This window comes from Brachionichthys hirsutus, unplaced genomic scaffold (assembly GCF_040956055.1).
Source record: "Brachionichthys hirsutus isolate HB-005 unplaced genomic scaffold, CSIRO-AGI_Bhir_v1 contig_707, whole genome shotgun sequence".
Taxonomy (NCBI): Eukaryota; Metazoa; Chordata; class Actinopteri; order Lophiiformes; family Brachionichthyidae; genus Brachionichthys; species Brachionichthys hirsutus.
Window position 1 is genome coordinate 49,306 of NW_027180582.1, and position 27,317 is coordinate 76,622.

The window sequence follows — 27,317 nt, forward strand, 5'->3', positions numbered from 1 at the left end:
AGAAGAAGCTTCTGCCAGTCTGCTCCTTCCCGCTTTTCATCTGTATGAGATGTTCTCATCATCATACTCCAGCTCAATCTCATCTTCATCTAACAGTCCGTACTTGAACTTCTGATAAACCGTCCCGTCTTTCGACATGTACACAATTTCAACCTCATCATCTTCCTCATCTTCCTCACATTCAATAATTTGGTCACTGTAGTCCCCGAATGAAGAGCTGTCAGGTTTTGAGGCAATCCCTCCATTAGTGTCCAGTTTCTGATAACGCCCAAAGCCGATGGTTTGGGGTGCCGCGGCCTGTAATTTAGACCGTGCGCTGAGGAAAAGGAAGATCCCGCCGCCCACAGAGAGGATGAGTAGAACACAGACAGTGACAAAGGATTTAGCAGGGCTGCCTTGAGCCTCCAAATCATCAATATTCCTCATTGCAAAGTTGACACCCAGGATGCAATCCTCTGAAAAAAAAAATATAAAGATAGATGGAGCAGACCATTAGATTACATGAATCGCTTTTCTGACAAGATTTTTACAGATAAGGAATGGCCTAAAAATAACTGTTGCCTCAGGAACACATCAGCACTGTTTCCCAGGAATACAGTAATATGTGGGTTTGGTCAACACAGGCTTATAATTACCGTGTGAAGCCATGCAGTCACAACACTCCCAGGGTATTGGTTTATTATGGCGGTAGCTTTCATTTCCACAGCAAGACAAGCAGCGGCCATCATCAGACAAGATCTGGAGTGCACGGCACATTGTGCAGTTCCACGCACTGGGACCTCGGCAGTCAACGCAGGATGGGTCACAGGCTTTGCACACTGGCTCTTCGCTGGCTTCAGAACCCTGAAGCAAAAAAAAAGAAATAAAAATAACTGTTTGTTACACAGCAACAGGTCCTTGATTTGACAAATAGCAGCTATATGGGTTTCAGGAAGAAAATGGAAAAGGTTGACTGAGTATAAACCAGGACAGGCTCACCTGTAAATCATTATAGAAACCAGGGAGACATGGTGAAGTGCATGCGACAGCAGCCATGAGCGTGAAGCCTTCATAACAGGTCTGACAGGCCAGAGCGCCCTCCACTGGAAGGACAGATATTACACAATAGTGCCTGATGCTAAGACATCCATCATTATACCATTGTGACACATGTATTTACTTTGCTTAATCTTGAACTTCACGACAAAACCATTGTAACCCCCCCCCCCCCCCCCACAAAAATCTAATTGAATTGGATACCCTCACCGCTAGCATTAGCATTTATAGCTAACCCAACCGGTCAAGATGACCGCCCACTATGAGTCTTAGGTTCTGTTCAAGGTTTCTTCCTGTTAAAGGGAAGTTTTGTCCTTTGAGTGCTTGCTCTCGTGGGGCAAGTCGGGTTCTATCTTTCCCTGCTACTCCTGTAAAGTGCCTTGAAATAACTTTTTGCTATGATCTGGCCCTATAGAAATAAAAATGAGTTGGATTGAATTGAAAACTATAAATAAGCAATGTAAGCTGAATTTACTTGTGCAGGTCTTGCAGGTGGGATGACACTTATGGCAGGTCTTGGAATGGGTTTCTTTGTGGAAGCCTGGAGGGCAACTCTGCAGACATTGCCCCCGCTGTCTCACGTAGACATAATTCTCACGACAGCTGAAACAGTTTCTTCGACCGGGACCCCAACACTGGTTACAAGAGGGATCACATCTTTCACAAACCATGGTGGAAGTGTTGCCAAAGTGACTGAAAAAAGAACAAAACATAAATGTTCGTCATGATATCTACTGAAAGAGAAGAAAAAGGGACCCGGTGATGCTGCGTGTTCCTCCAACCTTGCAGAACACGATTCGACACAGCTGCTCCCCTCTTTGAAAAATCCAGGTTTACAGGTGGCGCACTGCACGCTGTGACGACCAGCACACGAGTGACAGCTGAAGTGGCATCGCTCGCACACACGATCATCGTCATCATCCTGAGCATAGTATCCCACGGGACACTTCGCCACACACGTGTTGTCTGATGGACGGACACAATGACAAATGAGAATATTTCCCAACCCCCTAACCCCGGCTTGTGTCGCTACACACTCAGCAGGAAGTAGGGCTCATTGCAGCTGAGACAGCGGTCCTTTTCCGGCCCGGAGCACCGATGGCATTGCTTGTGACACTGTCGGCATTCCCCATTTTGGTCCTTGTATGAGCGCAGGGAGCATTCACCGAACCACACACAGTGTCCACTGGCATCTCTTTGCCTGTTGGTATCGCAGCTGACGCAGGATGAGGCCTCGTGGCCCGAGCAGGTCAGACACGACCGGTCGCAATCTGAGGAAATCAACACAGTCAATGAGCAAATATGATTGGGTAGGGATTGTTTTAAATTGTGTTTAGCCTGATCACAAGAAACCGTACCTCTGCATTCGTTCGTGCTCTTGTCATAGTAAGTAGTGTTTGGACAGCGAGGCAGACACTCGCCATTGTAGCGGACGGCTTTCCGGTTGCGACAAATATTACAGTCATCGATGTCCGGCCCATCACACGTGGCACAATCAGCGTGGCAACGTACACACTCCTCTGACTCCTCGCTGGCAAAATAGCCATTGGGACAATCGTCCACACACTTATCTTTGTGGAGGAAGTAGTAGAGTTCGCAGTCTGGAAGAGTGGGTTTGGGTTACACAGAGTCTGTGTATGGACAGGTTTGTACAAATATTTCATTGCAATTCGGACAGACATGCTCAAGGTCTTTTGAGAATGTGTCGATCACAGATCAAACATCCGTGTTTTCACGATTTCAGTGTTTGCAACAGAGCATTTGCTTCTCTTTTCGTTAGCAGTCCTTAAAATAAATGACTCTGATTCTTTGTTGAATCAAATATTACACACTCTGTACCTTGAGTGTATCATATCATCACACAGTTATCCATAAAACATGCGTACAAAAAACATTTTAAAACTCAGCCAAAGACAGACAATGAGACAAAAATCTATAAAGTAAATATGTATCCATCCATCCATCTATGAGACCAAAATTATTGGTATAGAGCGGTTCTAAAATGGAAAAGCTAGTGCACGAAGATGTATTTTCCAGTTGTGATTTGAATATTTCCTGTCTTTTCCTCCTCCTTCTCGACTCTATTGTTTCAACACTTAATGATGTCAGCTTTGACGGTGGCGTTGCTTCTCAACACCTACCGCTTCCTCCCTGCTTTACTCCTGTCATACTTACTCTTACACAGGCCATCCTGATTGCACTCTCTACAGTGCGCTGGGCAGCGATGGCATTCTGTCTCTGAGGCGTAGAAGCCCTCTAGACAGTGCGACCTGCAGGAGTGGTCCAGCAGCAGGTAATCTGTCTCACAGCTCAGACAGTAAGAGGAATTCCCTTGACAGGACGCACACTCAGGGGCGCATGTGCGGCACGCGCCATCGCGAGGAAAACCCCTGGAAAATGGAGAGAGGAAGGAATCAATTATCACCGAATTGTTAGGATTCATGTTCATTTCCAAGTCAAGAAAAAAGGAAAGCACCTCCGACACTCCGCTACGCACTTCCCGTCCTGCAGGTGAAGCCCGCTGCGACAGCGCTGGCATTGTCGACCATCCTGGCACAGCACGCAGCCCGTGGAGCAGTCGTCACACTGACTGGATGTCTTGTTGGCAAATGCACCAGGTGGACAGCGAGACACGCAGGTCTGTTGGGCAGTCAAAAAGCGACCTGGAGAGCAATAGACAAATTACACCAAGGAAAATAATTGAGGACGGATGAGTCGGAAAGGGTCCTCTCCCAAATTGATTTGACAGCAAATGTAACACAAACACTAAACATCTGAGCTGCATGAAGCTCAGTGTGAAAAGGTAAATACTGTAGACGGCACAAGTTGACCTGAGAAGCAGCTGCTGCAGTTTTCCTTCCAAGCAGCGGAGCAAGTCTTACAGGACGGATGGCACGGCTCACACCCCCCCTGACCTGAATGGAAAAATAGATACAAAAAAGCCAAGATGATATATTTAGGAATGACTGAGAAGTAGATTGTGCTAACAGTAGATGGAAAAGTAGTGGAGAAGCCAATCACACACTTAACAACTTACAAAGCAACTGGTGAGATAAATATGTTCCGTACTGTTTGTGAAGTGTTTCTCGGGGCAGAGGACAAGCCGTCTCCCTTCTAAACATTCCCCATCCTTGAGATCGAATCCGTCCTCGCATGAGTCACAGTCGTCAAATCCTGGCCCACCGCAGGCGCGGCAGGAGCGGTGACAAGCGTCGCACTCGTTGCTCTCCACGTCCACAAAGAAGCCTTCCCTGCAGTCATCCACACAGTCTCCACCTGGACACACAAATGCACTACTTTTTCCTCCACTGCATATCTTTAAACATATTATTTAATGAGATATTATTGTTTGTTTGTTTTTTCTACTTGAATTCTCGTGATCAGAGCGGGCCACCGTTGGTGACTTTTAGTGCTACCATATTGAAAGAAATATAATCTGGGATGTTTCGTAAATTACAGCATTTGGAATCAGAATGCAGATTACAGTTGCACGGAATTCCTCCTAATGGAATGGTTCGATTCTGACATTCTCTTCGAGGCACAGAGCCCATTTCATCGCAGCTTTCAGCTCAAATTCTCTCAAACGCGCTACAGCGGTTCAAATGTTACCGAAGACGTAGAATCCCTCGTCACACCAGTAGCACTGGGACTGGTCACAGATTGCACATCGTTCATCTTCACACGGAGCACACGCCATGGTGTCGTCCTCACTGTAGGTACGATCCGGACAGGACTGGTGACAGTCTGCGTCCAACCTGGCACATTTGACCAATACGTAGGTTTAGGAATATGGCAGCGCGACTCCATAACATTATCTATAGTGAAAAGACTTACTGGTAGTAACCATCTTCACATTTCAAGCAAACAGTTTCCTGGGCCGGATCTTCTGAGTCCTCTGGGGTGAAGTGAAGAAATGACAACAAATCAATACCAGTTAATTCTGGACATGGAAACGAATCTGTTTAAAATGTAAAAGGATGATAAATATAAACAAATACTCTGGATCCTCCTCGCTTTAATAATAATTAAATTATTCAACTTGTAAACAATAAACATACTAGATGTTCTACATTTCATGAGGTAAAACGTCAGCTGTTTGTTGTTGACTGTAGAAAGTTTTGCTCTTTGAGTTGTACTCTTGAATTGACACGGACGGGCTGACGGGCAGATGGATGAAAGAACACAAGCTATTCTTCTATCCTTCTCCTTATTTGTTTGTGTTGGGTGATTTAAAAAAAAAGGCGCCACTAGATCAAACATTATTTTACAAGTGAAGTGCAGAAGTTTTAGATTTACTGCTGTCAGATACAACCTTTATTTCTCCAACTTCTCACCTTAAAGGAGGTGAAAATAACATACTAATATGCAGGTGATATAATCATTAGTAGTTGGCTGTTAATGGAATTAAAACTGTACTGTATATTGTCTTGTCTTTGCACTCAAAGGAAAGGAAGGACTCCATTTCCTTTAGAGCCAGCAGGAGGCACTCTGACAACACGCAACTGCTGCACAGTTCACTGTAGACTTAAATGTTCCTTCTGTGATCAACGTGGAACGAGCAAACAAATATAATAACCCAGAAGAGTTCAAACGAGTGTTTCAGTCTGGAGGAACCCAGGAAGGACTTTCAGCTCGATCTATCAGGTCTCATCTTTTTAACGTCAGACATCACATACTGTTGCTCGGTTGTACTGTGTGTGTGTGTGTGTACTTTGCTGAACGACACAAACACAAGCACCCTGTGAGTGACAAACTCCATGAATCACTTAGATATTTGTTTTTGTTACTGGAGACTGAGCCACATATGCAGGGGATATCAATAAGTAATTCAGGAACACAGCAATTCATGTTTTTTCTTCCAGATAATTAATTTATGCTGTCTGCCAAACCCTCCAACTGGTGTATGGAGAAGAGCTCCGGTGTCGTCCTTTAGTCCAAACAATGTCATCATGTCTCCAACAAGGACTGAAGGAGCCAGGAAGGGGCAGGAGAGAGAAAACGTTTGGATGAGACAGGGGAAGGAAGGGGAAGGAAGGGGAAGGAAGGGGAAGGAAGGGGCGGTAGACAGGAGGAGAGCATCTGCTGCGTACTTTCCTTTGGGATATACATCCACTCCAGGAAAGCCTCCATCTACCCCACACCCCATAACTCACAGTTTCCTCCCAGCACCCACAGCTTAACAGTGCACTGGTTTATACTTCAGTGCTCGACAAGCCACTACCTGTAAAAGTAATTACGCATAGAGAGACTGAGCAAGGGGAGAGGTGGGAGGGACAGAGGAGCCGGAAATCATGCCCTCAGGCTGTGTCTACGTGAAGACAGACCATAATAGCGGCTGCACAAATATCAACTGTGCAAACCGAGGGATGGGGGGTTTAAACAGAACACATCCTGAAGTATGTACTGGTGGAATGCGTGAGCACGCACACATCTCTACAATCTAAAGCTAGGTGGTAAACTAGCATTGACAGACAAGTGACTCACACACAATATAAGTGATGATCACTAAGTCTCAGGAAAAAATGAGAATGGCATCGTGAAGTTATTCGAGATGCGGATTTTTCCGAAGGACAGTAGATGTGCAAATGTGTGACGATAACGAGGCACAACATCCAGGAGAAAGGCACCTTTTCAAGGACGGCGGCGTGCTGCACAGCATCCAAACAGCTGAAGACGCGAGGTTAGGAGAGCTTTAGTGTTCCAAAAGCCTCTGAGCAGCAAGAGCGGAGAGCCGTCTGTATAAATCTTCCTGTCTAAAACAATGATGTCATAAAGACGTGTTCAGCAGCCTTCATCAATGCAAGGAAAAGCCAGGGTGAGATGTTGTAAGTTAAGGAATGTGAGCATTATGGGCACAGATACCCGGGGGGGCACAACGTAATGAAAGTTATTTTCATTCCTGCTAAGTCATTTGTAAGTAATTTGATGGGGGAGATAAAGTGGGTTAGGGAATCTGCTGCCTTTATCACACACAGTCAGGTCGCAGAGCTCAACTATAGATGTCTCACAGCAGCACATAAAAATGAACAGCAGCAGAGCTCACTTACAAACGTGCGCTCAATCCCGAATGTGAGATTCACTCAACCTTTGGAACTTCTCCTTTTACTACATAACACTGCATGTCTTAATCCTGTCCTGCGTCTAATCCCGATTTGATTTAAATATTTAAATATTACACTTTAATCCGAACCCAAAAGTAACCTCACAAAAAAAAACGCAGCCTTCCAAAACAGATGAGATCATTAAAAATGTCTCCGCATTGCTTTAAATGTGCAAAATGATGCATAGAAATGACCAAGCAGGAGCCTGCAGGTAGAAACATCAGGCGCCAGACGATGCACAAGCCGTTTCATCTTCACTTCAGCCCACAGCACTGAGTCACGGGGCCAATCATTACCGACATCTTAAACTCCTAACTGTGATCACTGAGGGCTGGGTGGTCGGGTGCTGATGGGGGGGGGGGGGGTGAAGAAAGGCCTTCCACCCAGGATGCATAATTATATAATCGCAGCCCACCTTCACCTCAGACTAACTCACCACAATAACATTTGTCTGTGCTGGTAATCGTCTCCGGGGGGTGGGAGGAAGTTCTCTCATCTTAATGTGGTTTGCACTGAGCGCATTGAATGAGATTTAGCCCCCCCCCCCCCCCCCCCCACACTGCATGGTCTCCTTTAAGTTTCACTTAAAGGAAAAACAACATATTTTATTCAAAACAGCTTTCATAAAAATCTGATTTTAGTGTGCCCACATTTCTGCATACATGGCTTTGCTGGTTTTTCCAGTTTGGAGAGAAACAGCAGTGAAGGAATGAAAATGACCTTTTAAATCTATTATTTAACCGGTTATGGGAGAGTTATTTCCGGTCTCTAATATGAATTAGACCTTCGGTAATTTTCCTTTTGCAAAAGTGAAAAATACAAGCATTTCTGTAGTATTTATAACTCAGCTTAATTTCACAAACCTCTAAATCCCAAAAGAAGAGTACTGTAAACCATTCTGAAAACAACAACAACAACAACTCCATCAATCCCTTTTGAATTCAAATTCACTCAAAACTTCGTTTTCCCTTCTCAGACACATTCCTTCCAGCAAAAAAACGGTCCGCATGTCTTATGAAAACTGTTTACAGCTTTGCAAAAATGTGATTTACATTTCTTTTTGAGTGAAAACAATGGCATTGGGCTTCGGTTTTAGGATTGTGAGTATAGTTCAGGAGTTTGAGGAGGAGAACTGAAACATGTAGGTCAATACATTAAGTCAGTTATTGAAAACAGGAAACCCATGTCACAAGCATGCCGTCAAAACACGCACATTTTAAAGGGTTTTGTGTGCAAGTGTTCCTAAATCTCACCGTGTGTCACTCCCGAATAAAATAATAGAGATTGTCACTCTTACTCTGTTTACATTGTTGACACCCCTCGTCACAGGACAGACAGGTCTCCTTCTCTGCATCTGCAACCTGACCTGATGGGAACAGCAGATTAATGATGTCTTACATATGAGATCTGGGACATAACTGAATGTTTCACTTCACACTCGAGAACAAAGATCAGTTCCAAGACACCAATCCAAATAACCTTTTCCTACTCTTGGTCAATCTAAGAATATCTCTATTAAATTGTGCCTCGGAACCGCGTGTGTATGATACATTTCCTTTTCACACAGTACATTGAATTTTAATATTTGATTTAAATCGAGGTCAGTGTGAGGCATTACTGCTCCCTGGGGTGATGCCTGCCAAGCCAGGAATTGTGCAAACGCATCAGCTATTTAAAAAATCCTTCCCAGCATCTTAATCTATTCAAGGATAATCCGATGCAGATGATATTTCCAAGTGAACGAGAGCATTCCATAGCGACATCAGAAAATGAGCTTGTAAACAAAATGCTTTGAGGTTCAAGCAGCATCTTTCACCTGCGGTGCACGCCAACGGCACGCACCGGCCGTTCCTGAGCTTGTGTCCTGGGCTGCAGCGGAGGCAGCGATCTGTCGCCGTGCAGATGACGCAGTCCTCGGGGCAGGGCTCACATTTTCCCCTTGAAGAGTGGAAGAGCCCCTCTGGACAGACGTCCCGACACTGACTATGAAAGAGGTACCTGACCACCCCAAATTTATCTAGGGGGGGGAGCAAGAATAGGAGAAAACTGTATGAAAAGTGCTTCGGAGACTCAGAAACAGATTTTCAAAAACATACGTTTGTATCCAATTGTCAGGAAAACCTTTGCAATAGTGTTTGTGATTTGGGTCATTTCCTGCATGTCTGGGTGTGTGCGTGTGTTTTGAAACGGAATGCATTCATATTTTTTGTCATCTGGTCCCCTTGTTACCCATCTGTTCTGCCCTTCTGAAGTTCTTCATTCATTTTTTTTTAAACTCTCTGAAGCCTGCTGAGGTGTAAACCTGCATGTTACCTTCAGAGGTCAGTATTTAGAAGGTATTGTATTAACCAGCAATTGTGTGTGTGTGTGTGAAAGAGAGAGAGAGAGAGAGAGAGCTATATGGACGCTCTCTTCACGTTGCGTATTGTTGCGTCTTGTGGTGCTGCAGACAGAGCTGCAATTAAATGGAACCACATTTGCAAACAGTTTGACAAACGTTCCACTCACTGAGATTGTTTGTGCTTATGTGAGGTTAGCGAGTGAGTTTGGAGAGAAAAATCTGGTGTTAATCTTCTCCTTAGCCGTCTGGAATCTGAAAATATGTGCACAACAGACTCTATATTCATCACAGCCACAATAACGACGGTGATAAACAGTCATAACAACCACATTAAAGACAACATTGCTTCAGCTGTGAGCCTCCAATGAAGTCCAGGTTTTTATTATAAAGATTCACACTAATGAAAAAGTCCCCCCCCCCCAACTTGGCTTGAGTGGAGGGATCCTAGACTACAAGACAAAGACAAAAGATATATTCAAGTATGCTTGTCATTTAACTGAGCAAAATCTGAGAGAGTCACAGAAAGAAGCATCTGCATCTGAACAAACGAGCGATTCCCCTTTTAACCCCGCGAACAGCAGAGCTGGGCAGAAGCCTGCACGCATTACTTCAAAGGCTTCGATCCTGCAGGTTTGATTAAGAAGAAATTGTTCAAATATTTTTATAATTTTTGTTCCATTACAAGTGTAGCTTTATCTAGAAATATAAAAGTATTTCTCTTTCGGAGGTTACCTTCGTCACAGCTGGTGCAGCTGTCAGGCCCGGCATCGGTGCAGTCCTGGCATGTGTGGTGACAGAGATGGCATTGCCCTCCCATGGCATAACGTCCCTTCTGACAACGGATGTCACAGCGGCCATCATCAAAAAACCTGCAGGCGGGGTTGTGGTTCACAGTAAACACACACAGAGTGCAACGTTTCATCATTTTTTTCCTTTGTCTGTTTTAGTACAACAAAGTTTCAGTGCGAGTTTTTCCTCTCGTCGCCTGAAGTCTAAGCCGATGATGTTGGGGAGATAATAATAGAAACTGCGATCCGGTGATCCTAAGTTCTAAATGGAGTAGTTTAATATTTATATCAAATAAATGGAACAACTGGATTGAAAACAATCTTGAATTTTCTGTTCTTACTTCTAGTATTATTTTTTGCACCTTTTGCACACTGATGCCTGCAGACTGCTGGTTTCTCACCTTGTTGCCGGGCAGCTGGAGCAGTCCTCTCTCTCTGGGCCCGTGCATTGCAGACAGGTGATGTCACACAGGTGACACACTCCATGTGGACTCAAGTACTCTCCTGTTGACGGACAGCGGCAGCCATTTCTGAGAAACACCCCTTCCACTAGTTTTTCTGACTAAATTCAAAGTGTACATACCAATCCTTCGGTTGTTTACCAGTATTTGCTCACTCCTTTCTTTTCTCTTTGCTCGAGTGGTTTCAGTCGACGCTGTGATGTGTCCGAGCAGCACCAATTATAGCCAGCAGTCAGTTGTTATTGTTTTCGTTCTACTGCCGGTCCAGCTCATTATCCTCTGACTTCTAACACCCCCCCCCCACACACACACACACACACAAACACAATACTGGTGCTATTTAGGCCTGAGCGCCTATCTAGTTCATCTTGTTGTCTTCTTCTATTTGTCTTGTTTTTGTAATATGCACAAAGACACATTTAAAGGGTTAAAACACATCTTTGAAAAGTCTTCCAATCAATCTCCTTCTAATCGCTGATGGCTTTTTACATTAGACAGAGAATCAGGGATATTTTCCTGGTCTCCTGTGGGGGAAAAAACCTTCTGTATCCATCCGGCGTAAAATAAATATTTGTACTGAATGCAAACAACAAATTAGTTGAAACCTTCAGCTTCTTCACATCTCAAGTTGTAAACATTTGAAAAGGTCTCGATAGATTTTTGCAGAAAAGCACAGCTGAAAACGTTTGTTCATTTAAATGACCCCGACGAGAGGCAAACAGCAGCTGCGTCCTCGGTAGCCGTCTCACATCCACCTTTCTGACTCAGCTCACGCACACCTGCCAATATTTTAGTCTGGAAGCTGGTTTGAGTACAGATAATGAAAACATGCTGTATTTATGAAACGTAGTGGAGAGGAAAATACTTCGCAGAATTAAACATGGCTTTCCTCCTCAGGAGGTTCAGACAGTCTGGAGAGAAATGAGGAGTACAGACTCTGTTCTGTTTTTTGTTTTTTTGATAGGATAGGAGGAGGCTGGATTCTGTTTTTTGGCCTAAGCTAATATGAGAAATGCACGCACGCTGCTTTTCATTATGACTTTGTCCGGTATCGGTTGAAAGGTGGAGATTGTTCAAACTGATTTTGTGCGTGGACCGTTCACTTGGAGCTTTCTTCTAAGAGACAGCGACTGTCTGGAAGTGGCATTTTACTCGCCATAAGGCCAAACCTCACAGCAGATCGCTTCTACAAGAGAACCGTTTGTTAGGACTGAGCTCGCTTCGTGATCGTGTGATTTCTGCAACAGACCCACAATATCACAAAGCTACATTTTGTGCTCATCGTTTTACTGCCTTCCTCACAGCCTCATGGCCACATTGCTGAAAATGTACACAGGTGTTTGGCAGGTTGGAAAGTCGTCTTTCCAGTTCAGAGTATTGGCTGGAAACTCCAGATTTGGGTGCCAGATATTTGAACACCTGGCAAAGCAGTTCTTGAGTTACTGGCATTTATCAAAGCGTTATGCACTCGAGGTAGACAAAACATTGTCATATACGACCTTGTAATGTTATTAAAAAAACACAATCTTTGCATTTTGATCACGATTGTGTTAGCTTGTTAAACTTTGTGCGCATTCATCCAACTGGTGACCAGAGTTCTGAGTATTGAGAAGTAAGTTCCAGTGGACCCATCAAACTTCCTCTTTGGCAGATTGAAAGCAGCCATAACAGAGGAGGCATAAACATCGTCTCGTATTCCGCCTTTGCGTTCGACGAAGACGACTGACGCCGCCTCCGGCATGAGGAAGCAGCCGAGCATCCTTTAAAGCAGCGTTTCGGTCTCTGGCTTTCTGTGAGAAGCTCAATTGTTCCTTTCAAAACAAAAGAGCTCCTTTGTGTACAAATACAACAGGCGGTGGCTTCCCATTCCATAGAACCCCCCCCCCCCCCCTTCCAACAAACATGCACACACACACACACATACAGTCTCCTTGTTTGTCTCCCCCCCACTCACAAACACAAACAAACAAACAGGGAGCCAAGTTCTCAAGGGACAAAGCCACACAGCTACACTCCGCGTTCAGACTCCCACTGCCAGATGGGAAAAGAACGGCGTGGCGGAGACAGAGAGCCCGTCACCCAGGGGAGTTAAACCTTTCCTCTGCTGTGGACTCATCTGACCTTCCAAAAACATTGAGGAGTCAACTCGAAGGAAAGATGCCACGCCGACACCAACGATACCTGGTCCTATATCCTAATTCTCCTCCACCTCCTACTATTCGTTTCCCCCCTGAAACCAAACTCTAGGTGTGCATGATGAAATATATTTGAATTATAGCCATAGAGTTGTTTACTGTATTTCTATTTCTAAAATATTCATTTCTGCATTATGAAGAAGAAAAGAGTAACAAATTAAGTTCCACACTCGGACTCATCTCATCTCTTTCATGGCTACGGAGGAGTTCTGACAAAATGCACCCAAGACTGAAGTCTGCAATTCAGACAAAGCAGCAAAGCTCTGAGTAACTGGCCTGTTTTAAGTTCCATTTAGAGTGCACATCTCTCTTTAAATGAAGTTCAATCCAATCAATCTGATTGAGAACTGAGAACCTACAGTTCTGAGAAGCTCAATGTCAATTATTTCATTCATTTTCTGAAGATGGTGACATTTTTATTTTTTTTACTTAATGTGAATGAAAGGCAGTAACAAACTGACGCTAATGCTTAAAATGATTAATAAACCGTCAACGTAACCAGAATAAGACAACGTATGAACTAGAACTGAAAAAAAACAAACATGAACAGATTAAACATTTTAATAAGAACACTTATGTAAAGTTTAAAAAAAAAAGATTTTCAAAACTAGGACTTTGAGTAACATTAATAATGCATTGTCACAGATATGCCAGAGGTACACAATAAAACAGCTTTATAATAGGGTGTGTGTGTCTAGTCTACCACAAAATCAAAAGTCCATTCAAGTCATCTTAAACAATGACCAAGAATAAGATTGATAACCAAAACAGGGGAGTCATCAATCTTTATTACAAATCATCAGATCCATAACCAGTTGGCAATTTAACAATTCATCTAATACTGTAAATGCTCAAGATGCAGGTCTAAAAACCGACAAGAGGATAAGAATCTTAACAATGACAACTGACGTGCTTTATTAGAAACCAGCACCAGCCGAATAATCTTGGACTTTAATCAGGTAAGGTTCCGAGACGGAGAGGAGGAGCCAGACATCCGAAGGCTTCCAGCCGCGACACAGTTGTGACTAAATGTGAATGAAAACATTTACATGTTTCCCTTTCTGCAGTAACAGTGTCTGCTCTCGTTCACGTCCAACAACGTTATTGCAAATAGAACAATGCCAATTTGCAGATTGCGCTTGTTTGGATTTTTCTTTTGAATGAATACAACGTTTTATTACCAAATGTGATTTTGTATCCGAGCATAACCCGAAACCCTTTTCTGGGAGGAACAATAAAGAAAAAGGTAAATATTATAGGTCTGATTTGTACCACAGCTGTTTCCTGTCTCTCTCTGTCACCTGCAAAATAAAACTGATGGATGCAAAATGTTGTCTGTGCCGATCATTGACCTTCTGTGTTTATACGCATTGCCATTACAATGGAATGAAACGAGTACAAACGTCTATACCACTATTTTATTTGAGAACAGTAACAAGAAGGGATGCACCGAAACAGAAGAATATTAACGGACAAAATTCCTTTTATTGAGGGATTGGAAAGGGCATGTGGAAAACCAAACCAGCACAGAGAAGAAACCCCGCTGTAAGAAATACCAGTTCTAGTTTCATTTTTTCATCCAGTGAATACAAGTAATGGTGAAACCTTCAATTGTCCCAGTCATAGTAATGGATGGGATCAATACTCAGATCTGGGCGAAAAGTTTGGTATCCTGAATTTACATCAAGAGTGAAAGATGAGCATCGGTGCATCCCCTGCACCCCATAATAACTCACTGCAGTGTTTCCTTCCCTGCAGAAAGAATGACTGTTGTCTCATCTGGCACCTCTGGAATGAATCAATGCTGTCTGGGCTTACAGTAGGAATTAATGCCATGCTGACACACACACGTACACCCACATGAACACACGCACACACACACACACACACTCGAAAGTCAAACACATCAGAGGGCAGGTTTGTGTTTTTATACAAGTGAAATTTGGTCATGACAGTGCAGCATCTCCGAGCGGCGGCTGATTTATGTGTCTGAGTTTGTGTTTACGAGTGCATGTGTGTGGTTTACATATATCTTGGAATTTGTCTTCCCTCCCCCTAAACAGCCAAAGTCAGCCCAGACAGACATTATTTTCACATTACCGAGTGAGCCTTTTTCTTTTTCCTTATAATGTATATTTACAGGCAGAAAACCAGAGCCTTCCCTGCTGCACGTTTGCTTTCCATCCGTTTACACTGGAAGGAAGCGGAGCCAAAATTAAAATGAGATTCAGAGATTCACAGGTGGAGCGGCTCCCGTTTTAAGCTACGGTTCCTACACTGGCAACAAGAAAGGTTTGATTATTTTGGCATCGATGCTTTGGTCACAAAATACCAACAATTTTATTCTTTTTCGTTTTCATTTTCTCATATGTTCTTGAAATATGTCCCAGTCATTTTAAACCTCGACCACAAATGTGTCCCAGTACAGAAAAAAGGTAGGTTTGTTGTAGTCCTGCCATCGCTCCTCCGATGCAGTCCCTTTAAGAGGCACAGATTCTCTTATAAATTATGTGACTATGAATGAGTGGGCAGGGGGTGGGGGTTGAGAATGAGGGGTGCCTGCTGTGCCCCCACATCCCCCATGCACTCCCTTTTTGCCCAGTCAGTATGTCCCGTCACCCCTTTTGTGAGCACGTTCTGCAGCACAGTTGCTGCAACACTTTCCTCTGGCAAAGATTATTCTTTTTAACGAGCACGCAGAAACTTCCTTCCGCCCAAGATTCTTCATTTGCTTTCCACAGACCAGGAAGAGGAGAACAGGGAGAGTTTGGAAAGAGGCCAGGGTGGGAACACACACACACACACACACACACACACACACACACACACACACAACCATTCGAAACGGTTGGCAGAGCCGTGTGAATAGTCAGGAGAGGGTTCAGATGACAGGAAGAGTTTTTTGATCCAATCAGAGGTGATGTTCATCGAGGTGGAAAATGATTGTAGACCAGCGGAGTGATTGGATCCATGTCAGGAGAGAGAGAGTAAACAGATTTGAGGGGGAGAAAAAAACAAAAAGGGAGAGAATCACACAATTAGCAAATTTAAGACTTTTGAAATTCACAATTCATTTTCACATCACAGATCATTTAAAGTGGACCACCAGTCTGTAAAGAAAAGAAACTCAGCCAACTATTTATTATCAGCACTTAAATGTCACTTTTGAAAATTCCCCAATGTGCAAAGAACAGGATTGGTTTAGGAGGGCTGGAAACAGACTGAGTGTGCACTTAAAGTCAAATTCTCTTTAGCAACAGTCAAGACTTCCTCCTCCTCCTCCTCCTCGGAGCTCTATCTGTTGGTTACGGCTTAATTTTTTGCTAGGAGGTTGTGGAAGCAGCAGGGAATCACAGGCTGTTCTTGAAACCTCATTATCGTCACCTCAGCCGGTTAGTGAGAAACGATAGTAGCAGCACAGACAGGTGCGTCAGTCAAACATGCACGGCGTGACATGCAACGGAAGGCCGATAGAAAATCAAGAGCTAAGATGCAATAGGAAAAACAAAAAGGAGTGTTGTTGGTGGAAGCTCTACTGGTGTGGAACAGGATAAAAGAGATACAGTAAGATCAAGCAGAGAAAGAGTGGGCTTCCATGAGAGGAAACATAATGCGCGAGCGTAGTCCCCCCGAGATCTTGTATTATTAATATGCAAAACATGGCAATGACCTTTTTACCAAGAGCACAGAAGGCAAAAGCAAGGACAGACCCCCCCCCCCCCAAAATACAAGGCTGAGCAGTGTGGATGCAAATGTTAGTGCAAAGCTCAAAGACAAAAAGCACCACAGGAGACTCCTACTTAAGCTGCCCGATGCATTCAGGATTTGAATTTTGCTTAGATAGCAGGAAATGTTTAGACCACACTTCACATATTTAACAAATCTACTGCTGTTCATCTGTTCCGCTATGAAGCTGGCTCTGCTACATCTGTGACACCATCCAACTCTTTCACTGCGGACCACACTAGCATCATTACGGCTATTGCAAGCGAGACGTGATGCAACAGGTATAAAATGAAGCCAGTGAGGGCGTCGAGTAGATGAGAACGCTGATAACTCACCATCTTTGCAGATTGTGCTGACCACGCAGACTCCGGCCTCCAGATTGTAACCACTGACGCAGCTGCTGCAGTTTCTTTCACCAGGTCCCGAGCACTCGTAGCAGCTACGGTCACACCTGTCGAAGGTTGTGGGATTTTAACAAGACATTACGCCCCACTAAAGACTCCTCTATAGGGTTAGAACGGCTCTGGAAGGATAGGATTTATTTCTTTATATGCATCAGGAATGAGCATCTAGAAAGGTTATATAAAAAATCAATCAATCAATCATAAAGCAGTCTCTTATATACTTGACATAACGTTTGAGCAAGTTTTTCAACACGTGTGCATCGCAGTGTGTAAAGAGTGTGTAAAATAAAACTAAAAATTCAGCATAGACACCGAGAGAGAGAGAGAGAGAGAGAGAGAGAGTGAGTTGCTGTGCGAGTCCAATAAACGCAGGACTATGGCAGCACAATTTGTTATTCACAGGACATATCAATGTGTAACGTAACTGCTCTCCCTTTTCTCAGTGCTAAAAGACAAAGATTAAGGATTGCACATGAATGGAAAATGTGAGGTGCAGCGGGGGCCGCAGATAACAGCACGAAAAAACTATATTTCTTCACTTTAAATAGCCCAAAGCCAACTAAAGATAGGCCATAATTCATGAAGAGGGACATGGCCCCAGGGGGTTGAGTGAGGCTGCACCATGTCTACATCCACTGACACATTTCTGCAGACTTTCCACTGGTCTTCACGCCGACTGCTTGCCTGTAAATCTTTGTTCCGTATTAAATGACTACCGGTATGTGAGCTCCAGCACTACTGACGTTAAAAAAAATGAGTATAGATCTAAAAATCAAACTGCATGAGGGAAATGCAGAAATATTAAGCAAAGCATCTATCGAACCATCGCTGCCAACATTCTCAAGCCTTGATTTGTGTCTTTTATCCAGAGAAATTTAAGCACTGATAGTACACGTCTGCACGCAGATCAAGTACAGCGAGGGCAAGCTGGATTTAACAACTTTCATTGCAGCGTTGACGTCTTGGCAGGTGTGCCGACTCACTTCTTACAGGACCGCTGGACCTGCCCGCTGTCTGAGTTCTGTTCTGACAGGTAGTAACCAGTGCTGCACGTCGACACACACCGCCAGTCCTCAAGTAAATAGCCATCTGCGCATTTAGTGCACGCCTCTATTCCTGTGCCTGGAAAGCAAGCAGACACACACTTCAGGGATGTCTTCAGTCATAAATCACATAAACAACAATAAAGCAGCCTACATATTCATCTGTTAGTGCTTGTTATTCAAATTCCTACGGATTTCTACCTGCACAGGTGGCACAGGCCCGATGGCAGGGTTCACAAGTCCTTCTATGGCCATTGTAATAAGTTCCTGCATCACAGGTCATCTGACATTTGTTTGCTTGAAGACTAAAAACAACATAAAAACATTATGATCCTCACAGTAAACATGATGAAAATGCAAGAAAATAAATAATTCAAAATCATTTATTGTCGTTAGAGGCAGCACACGACAGAAAATGCTCTCATACTTTCTAACCGTTTGATGCAAATTGGTCTGCGTCCCCTTTTGAAAGCATGACTGCAAAATATTATTTTGAGGCAAATATTCAGGAAAATATTCAAGAAAAATAAAATAAAAAGTAAAACTGTATCAGAGTGCAAACTGCCAAGCCCTCACTTTCACTGATATGCAGGAAAACGGCATCCTCCAATGAATATAAAAGGAATTTGTTGTTGGTGAGATTTTGCAGGAACCAAGTGTACAAGTTAAGATAAGTTAAAAAAGAAAACTGGTTTAAAGGGGATTAAGTGAAGTCACTCGGAGGACAGGTTGGTGAGCTTGATGCATGAAAAATAAGAAAAGGAAAAACAGCTGGTCTGTGTTAGCGAGCGTTTCCCAGAAACAATCTCATCTGGTTCTCTTTCTTCTTAGCGCCTTACAAAACTGGTGAACTCAGTGGAAGAAGACGTGTGTGTGTGTGTGTGTGTACGTGTGTTCATTGTCTTTGCATTCAGAGGAAATTAAGGCTTACAAGTGTCCCCCCTTCCACCTCTGACTATATACCAAACACTTACAGGCTGGCTCAAGACCACAATCTTCCACAAGCGCTCCCTTCATGACAAATCAGGAATTTCCCCACTTTGAAACGCCTTATCCTTTGCCAGGTCAAATGTAATTGGGGTGGTTTGAAAACGCTGCGGTGGAAGTGGCCAAAGATTGAACTGAAACACGTCCACATGGACACCTTAACTTCTTGTGTGTCTCCACCAGACACCAGCCACAACACAACACAAACTAGCAGCTGTGTGTTCACGCATCGTTCGTGGTTCGACAGGAAAAAGGTTTTATCCGGAGATTGACGTTTGAAGATAAAAAGATGATTTAAGTTTAACTGACTGTAGAACACGAGCGCCAGCAGGTCTGGCAGCAGCCGCCTCAGTTACCGGTACATTAAAGTCACTGAATATTACGCTCAACGCTGGGTCCGAAGGCAAACAAGAGCCATGCTCATTCCTCGGTTTAACACCCATCTGTCCCAAAGCGTTGCACTTACAAAAAAAACGACAACTACAATTTAATCCTTACTTTCTCAACACAAGCAGACGATCCCTGTCTGAATATCTGAGCAACATTCATGGAAAGTTTTTTTAAATTGTTAGACAAATCCTCCCTATGCTCCAACTCCAGGGAGCAGGTTATTTGATCATCTATTCTACACAGCGCTGATGTTTTGGGCTGGCATGGCTTTGCAGTGGCGATGAAGCTGAAATGGACCAATCATGCAGCAAAGCTGCGTGAAGAGAAATCATCGACAGCATTTTCGCAGAAGTTATAATCATATTTATGTAATCGCTGGCGTTTGTCTGTCTGTCCGTCTGTTAGCAAGATAACTCAAAAGGTTCCAGACTGATTTTCAGGAAATGTTGGGGGTGTTCCCAGGAATTTATTACATTTCGGTGATGATCCAGAACAGATCGTGGATCACTTTGAAATTTCTGTTAACATTGCAGCCAATGGAGATTCAAAATCTGTTCCTCAATATCTCGGTTAATTATTGACCGATGTTTATGGAATTTGTCGCAGTCGTGTAGGGTGGGGGCCTCCATCTCACCACCGAATTTCATCTGGATCGGATCCAGAATGAGGTTAGGAAAAAATATTTTATATTTTAAAATTGAAAACTCCATTTACAGATTCAACTCTGATTCACTTTTACTTTTCATGGTTGGTGTATAAAGATACCAAGAACAATTTAAAACCTTTCGGTAATGATCCAGATCACCATGTGGACGGTGTAAATCTAATTATGAGGGGAATGAGCTGCTCGGCGGAGGTCTGCGCTCTCAGAGTGCTTTTCTAGTTATTTAATGTGCTTGCAAAGGTTCGAATTATACTGTTATTCGCATAAACATTAAAAAAAACCAAATAAACTGTAATCACAAGTTGTGCATTGACATACAGCAAAACCTAGCTCACCTGCGGTCAGACGGTAAAACGTAATCAGTGACTGTTAGGCATTTTTCTCAATGCAGCTCCCAGCTCACCTCATCCCAGGTTTACATTCTGTGCAGATATTGGAAGTGGCGCACCTCCTGCAATTCTCTGGACATCGTCTGCAAACGTTGGAATCTGAAAGACACATGATTACACAATCATACACGGAGGCTAATGGGAACCAGTAAGAAAACCTGAGGGAGGAAAAGGAGAGAAAAATACAGGAAGAGGCAGATGAACAAAACAGGAGGACAAAAGGCAGCAGGAGGAGATGTGGGGGGGGGGGGGGGGGGGGGGGCGTCAATTGGTTAAAGCTGCAGGGATAGAGGGAGATTGTCATGTCGGTGTGGGAGGACAGGAATGTAGATGAATATTTCAAAGACTAAAGGCAATGACACGCTTTGACACAGCCATGGAAACTGCCTCCAGCAGCGACGCAGATTGCCAAGAAGATAAGGCAACGCTGCTCGTTGCCTTTACTCAGAAACCATAAACAAGACTATGACAGTTAATCAAAACTGTGATTTCAAAATGTCTGAAGAATGTTGCTCATGCATGACACAACATTTACGGTTTTTGCGTGGGACGTCATGTGATCTGAGCTGAGAAGAGGATTGCTGCTCTGACTTCAGGGGGACTAAAAACAGGTCATGTTAAGTGTTACATTCTCACTTACGCTGAGAGCTGGAGGTTCAAATCCTTTCTGAAATTACCATTTTGAAAACATCAGAAATACTGATGATCAGTTATTTGAATTCATCAATCAAGAAACAATTGCTGGCCACAGCTTAGAAAACGGAAAGACCGGTCGCTTTGACGCTCTGAAAGCAACCCTGGGAACATTTACACACTGACCTATGGATCAATGAAATAATAATGAGTAATTGATCATGAAAGCGGCATCGGTGGTTAAAACCATTTATGGGGGTTTGAGGTAGTCAGAAACTAAACAGCCTTTTCTTCTGTGGACTTTATGACGCCAATAATAAAACATACTTCCTTCAACATTTACTCACACGTAGTAATAAATCAATCAATCTCAAAGTTACAGCGCTGACACAGAGAACAAACCAACTCAGCATAAACACAGTCAACAGAAAATCCTCCTGTAAAACTGTTTAATGTTGTGACGTTCTGCGTTATCATATTCTACTTCCTGTCCCAGGAGTGTGGAAACAAATCACCACGTCCTAACTTGTGCTCAATAGATGTAGTTAGTGAAACTCACCGAGGTCGAGGTAGAAGCTGTCGGCGCAGGTGACGACACACGTGTTGGTGCCCTCGCTGAGGTGGTAGCCCGCCCTGCACGTGGTACACTGGTCGCTCCGGCTCCCGACGCAGGTGTCGCACATCGAGGAGCACTTCTTGCAGCGCTTCCTATCGTCACGGAAGAATCCACTGGGACACTCGGACACACACATCCTGTAGAGAGAAGCACGCTTGTGTAACAGGGCCACAAAGGTAACGCATAGAGCAGAAATATGATCGATGAATAATGAGCAAGAGAAGATTTGTTTGTGTATCCTCCGGGGCATAGGCAGATTGGACAAACACAAGTAGGACAAAACTGTATAATGAATAGATGAAACATATGTCGGACAGAACAAAAGCCCTCTATAATCCCCTCATTTAACCCTGAGGCTCCACCCCCCCAACACACACACACCAAACAATACTGCCAAGAAACTCATATTGCATGTGTGAGACTTACACACTGCCATGCATTTGTCCAATTACATTTCTCAACCATGTTGAAACAATTATTTGGCCAATAAAGGTTACAAAAAGCGTGATAAAGTAACACCTTCTCCGACAACACCACCGAACGTGTGAGAACATTTAACAGCATTGGCCTGACCACGCCGACAGTGCAAGCACATGTCAGTGATTAAAACGTTAGAGGTCAAACTGTTAGAAGAAAGAATCACAATTTATCTCGGCTCAGATTTTAAAAGCAGGAAATATCGATAGACTTGTTTTTAATATTGGGGGTTATTTTGGAAATGTGACAAGAATAAAAAACTAGATTCAAACTGAATAAGTAAATCTTTTCCCTAATACATTTAATTCTGTTTCAATAAATGATTACAAATTCACGGAAATAAAAAACAAAAACAAATCATCATCCTGCAATGTTTCAAAGATAACCTTTGGGTGAGTCTCAACCATCAAACACAGGGCTGCAACTCTGCAATCTGAACATCAAACACCCCCCCCACCCCCCCCCTCCCTCAATCTTCCACCATCAATTGCTCCCTGTGGCGGCAGAAAAGGGCAGCGCACCTCTAAAGCGGGCTAATGACAAGGCAGTGCCGAAGCTCACACGTTCGTGCGCCCGCATCGGTTTGCCTTTTATTAGTGCAGAGACCCACCGACACAAAGGCAATTACCACGGACTTTGAAGCTAATGGGATCCTACGGGCACACGAATGCGCACGCAGGCAAATTCAAAGCAAAAAGGAGAGGTGCACACTCTCAACAGGAAGAAAGGAGGGACTGAACACGATATGGGGACAGGGAGCGGCATCTCTGTTATCAGAGTGACTCCCCTAAATTAATCGGGACTCCTCCTGCCCCGTTTCTCATGTTAAAAAAAACATGAAGAAAACAGAAACCCGTGACCTAAATAGAAGCAAAAATGAATACCGTTAGTTCAGATCCAAATGAACCACGGCAACTTTGAGCACTGACGAGCGCATCGGAGCAGTTACTAAGCTTGCAAAACTAAAACGGGGATTTCAAAGACAAAGTCCAGGGAAATGTTGAATGGATTGTTTAGAACCATCGTAAAAACCCCGTGACTGAGACCCTCTCTGTTATTATTGATCTCTTCCTTGATTTATTTATCCCCGAGTACTTCACACTCAACACAATCATGTGGCTGAAACCACGTTCATGCGAGACACATCTTCTGTCCGTCGTTGGGTTTTGTGACTATGGTGACCTGGAGGCCTCAGAGAAATGACTGACAGGATGCTCTGTTTGGAACGGCTTTTAAAGTCAGTGCGACAGTGGAATTAATTACTATTATATTCCAGATGTGATGATGCACTGATGACATTCAGCCACTTCCTATTCACGGTTCATCTTTTACAGTCTCTATGGGTATGCTGAGAGCATTCTAGATGGACATGAATGAGAGACAGAACAAAACGTGGCCCGGGTCACTATTCAACATAGGCCCAGCACATAAAGACACACACACACACACACACACACACGCGTGTGTTTTCCACCACAAGGCAGTCTAACCTGGTGTTGTTCTTGAACTTTAGGAAGTAGTGGAGGCAGTTGATGCATTGATGGGGTCCTGGACCTTCACAGCCATTCTCGTTGCATTCAGAATCACAGGGGCCTGGGGACATGCAGACAACCTGCTGTCACTGTGACAGGACAGCTGTGTGTGTGCGGGCCTCTGGACTTCACCCTTACCGTTGTACTCCTCCGTGAACTCGTCCGTGGAGCGAGGCTTATCGCTGCGCAGAGACGAGTACGGGTGCACAGAGGTGCCGTATAACACCAGCGACCACTCCTTCAGTTTGCCTGAGGAAACGGGAGCATTACAGAACGCATCGTCGACGTCGACGGGCGAGCAGGTCAAACATAATTCACTGAGGAACAGGAGCTCAGAGTCCAAATCAATGTCAATCTCCCACATTAACTATGGGTTCATTACATTCAAGATTTACTGACGAATGAAAAAGAAAATTCAAGTTACATGTGATCGTCGTCAACAATATACGAACCTCTTATTTACAGCTACTTTCCACTTCCTTTGTATCCTAATTCACTTCATCTTTTTTCTATTTCTTCTGGATTAAAATCACACTAAAAGAAATGCAAATAAGGCAGGCCGACGACTGACGGAATACTGAAAGAAGAAGCAGCGTCGTACCAGGAACCTTCTGGCTGCGGAGGTGAGAGGGTGAATCGTAGATCTCTAGGACCCAGTCGCCGGCTGCCTTCTCCCCCCAGCAGTGAGTGGTCATGAACTCCCAGTTCTTAAAACCCTCCATGGAGTGATCAAACAATCTACACACACACACACACACAAACACACACAAATCAGAAGACGTTTTACGCCAAGTAGAAAGAAATGCGTCCGCTCTACCAAGAACAAGAACAATCGCTGTGAGGGAGAATCAAAGTCTCTAACGGACCATTTGTAGAAACTTTACACGATTTAACATACAGTCAGAATCAAATCCTTTAGTTGTTACACTATTTTATGAATAATAAATAAATAACTAAAATAACAGCTATTTACAAAGCAAGCAGAGATAAATCCTCATTCGGTCCATTAATTTATCTCACTTTGATCTAGAGCCATTTCCTCAAACTACATTAAATATTTAATTTCATGAGTCACAGCATTTCTAACTAGAAAAGCACTCAGAGAGCACAGACCTCCGCCAAGCAGCTCATTGCCCGCGTACCGGTAATTAGATTGACACCGTCCACATGGTGATCTGGATCATTACCGAAAGGTTTTAAATTGTTCTTGGTATCTTTATACACCAACCATGAAAAATAAAAGTGAATCAGAGTTGAATCCGTAAATGTTAAAATTTATTCTGGAATTTCTTTCCCTAATCCTGTTACGGAGAGACAAACGCTCATCCTCGGTGGAGGTAATTATCGCATCGCATTTTGCGCTGTAACATGTCAGACTGTCTTTACCTGTTGGCAAGCAGCTGAGACTTAGTCCCTGAGGGGGAGGTCAGGTTGATTGACAGGTCTCCACGTCGAGGGTGGGTGATCGTAATGCGTACGACCACATGCTCCAGGTAAATCACGTGGTGGTTGGGGTTGTCAGTGCATCCGGTCGCCTTGTACACTGATCGGACGACGTGCTCTGGTCGGATGGTTCTGGAAAACAGAAAAATAATTGAAAAGGTAAACAAAAAGAGAAAATATACACTAAAACGGGAGTTCCAAAAGTGAGGGTCGAGAGACACCAATGCAGGAGTCGGATTATTTTGAGCCCATCTGACGGCGATATCAGAAAAGAAAGGGAATATATATTTAAACTATAATTGTTATAAAATATAAAGTGTTTTCCAATACAAGAGTGTGTTTGGATAAGCTAATTATTGCTTGTGCTCCTAAGGCTTCTATGCTTCAACAACCCCATGGATAGTGGTGGTTGTGGGTTTCTGGCACAGTTGGGGTAAAAGATTGGAAGCAATAAAGGCTAATATCTAGTGTTGTTCTTTCTGGGAGCATTAACAGCTCCAGATATTGATTTAAGGCAATGGGGATCCAGTTTTTTAACAGTCAGTGCCTCAAGGAGAGAAAAATCCAAACCAAGCCAAGGTTTCTTTCTTCAAGTAACACAAACTAATCCCCCCCCCCCCCCCCAATCCATCGATGGACACAAAAAGATTAACCACAACCAGCTCCCATGGAAAAAAGTGTGAGAATCAAAGTTAGGGACTTACAGGCATTAACCAGGGGCGTCTGCAGGCGCACTGGTACATTACTTTGTAGGAAAAATGATAACTTCCCCCCCCCAAAAAAGAAGAAAAAAAACAGTGAAAATAGGGTCAAGTGGAAGGCCATTTAAACCTTCAGATATGGATTCTGATTAGTTTTGATAAACATAATAGTGTTTAAAATTACGATGCAAAGCTGTGTTGCAAATGTAAACCAATATAATCGAAAAGAAAAAGAAAAAGCATGGCCAGGTCCCGTATAAAAGACGGAGGTGGAGGTTTTCTGCCATTTGAGCCTGTAATGGAAACTGCTGTCAGGTTTACAAACACTTCATGGAGATTTTTAGGGCCAAAGCTCAGATAATTATCATTACGGGGAGAATAACCTTGAGGGAGCACAGCTGCTGAAGATTGTCTGACGCTTTGCAATGAAGACAAAACCTCTTTTCGTTGAACAACATATTCCTCAAAGTTGTCGGCCCAATGATTACCAATTACTGATAACACCATTTGGTTTACGGAAGGCCAAAGCCAGCCGATAAGATTCCTTTATTTATCTCTTTAGGGAAATGCATTTAAAACGAGGCATTGGTGAAATAAATGCACCCGTCCCTCGTCAATAAAACCAACAGATTAGGCTGAGAAGAAGTTTTTTGTAACTTGAATCAGCGCGCATGAATTACCTTCCCAGAAAAATACGATGCTAAACAATTTATAACGTTTTCTCCGGTTTTCCTTCAACTCCATATCTCATTCGTGTTATTCTGAAGGGACTAAAAAGTGCTGAAAACCAAGAAATACACAAAACAAATTACGCGAGCACGAAGCAGACATGACGCAATGGATAACAGAGAAACCCCTGATTGTCTCATAAGTCATCGATGACTGATTGGAAAGCAGAGAGCAGCGACGGCTGCGGCGCTTATAGCTGATATCACAGCTCTGGCTGCTCTATGACATGACGCAGACAGCCGAAGCATATGCATGCAAGCCAGCAGAGCAGATGCACAGCTGATTAGCACCAGCCTTCCCGGTGCGTGCTCCAAGTGGATTGAGGCGAGCGATAGCAGACAGACATTACCAAACGCAGCCAGAGGGGCCAGCCAGAGGGGCTTGTGGGAACACGGCCGCAAGATGACGACTTCAGTCATGTAGCGAGTTAGAAGCAGACAGTGTAGTAAGAAGGAAACAAACAGACATCGGCATAGCAACATGTTTAAAGAAATATATTCTACACAGACTGGTTCATAAAAAGACTTCCATGACTTCGTCACCTTTGTTCCAATTATGTAAAACATTTTGTTTTTTTTGGTTTTGAATTTGCAAGCCTCTTTATTTGGCTGGATGAACAAAGCTTACGCTCCCAGTAACTGGACGGCTGTGTCACTGGCCAT

General features: G+C 43.6%; 1 protein-coding gene across 1 annotated transcript; it reads right to left on the reverse strand.

Annotated features, from left to right (window-relative positions):
* On the reverse strand, positions 1–27,317 carry LOC137916043 (proprotein convertase subtilisin/kexin type 5-like). Its single transcript, XM_068759164.1, has 27 exons — positions 27,283–27,317; positions 25,169–25,357; positions 24,384–24,520; positions 23,921–24,031; positions 23,741–23,843; positions 21,717–21,910; positions 20,539–20,623; positions 18,296–18,399; positions 18,035–18,173; positions 16,983–17,098; positions 10,667–10,769; positions 10,210–10,346; positions 8,953–9,153; positions 8,434–8,502; positions 4,870–4,930; positions 4,645–4,790; positions 4,105–4,311; positions 3,867–3,950; positions 3,512–3,698; positions 3,211–3,425; positions 2,394–2,636; positions 2,073–2,306; positions 1,818–2,001; positions 1,511–1,728; positions 979–1,082; positions 636–843; positions 1–455 (listed from the first exon to the last, which is right to left on the reverse strand). The coding sequence occupies exons 1-27, from the start codon at positions 27,315–27,317 to the stop codon at positions 37–39; spliced, it is 4,233 nt and encodes a 1,410-aa protein (XP_068615265.1). The 3' UTR covers positions 1–36.

Excerpts from the sequence above, each read along its gene's own strand:
- LOC137916043 (XM_068759164.1), bottom strand. The coding sequence starts at position 27,317 with ATGGCCAGTGACACAGCCGTCCAGTTACTGGGAGC. Across the intron at positions 8,503-8,952 it reads GCCGTTGGCGTGCACCGCAG|GTCAGGTTGCAGATGCAGAG; the intron begins GTGAAAGATGCT and ends TGTTCCCATCAG. Across the intron at positions 2,002-2,072 it reads TGAGCCCTACTTCCTGCTGA|ACAACACGTGTGTGGCGAAG; the intron begins GTGTGTAGCGAC and ends TCCGTCCATCAG.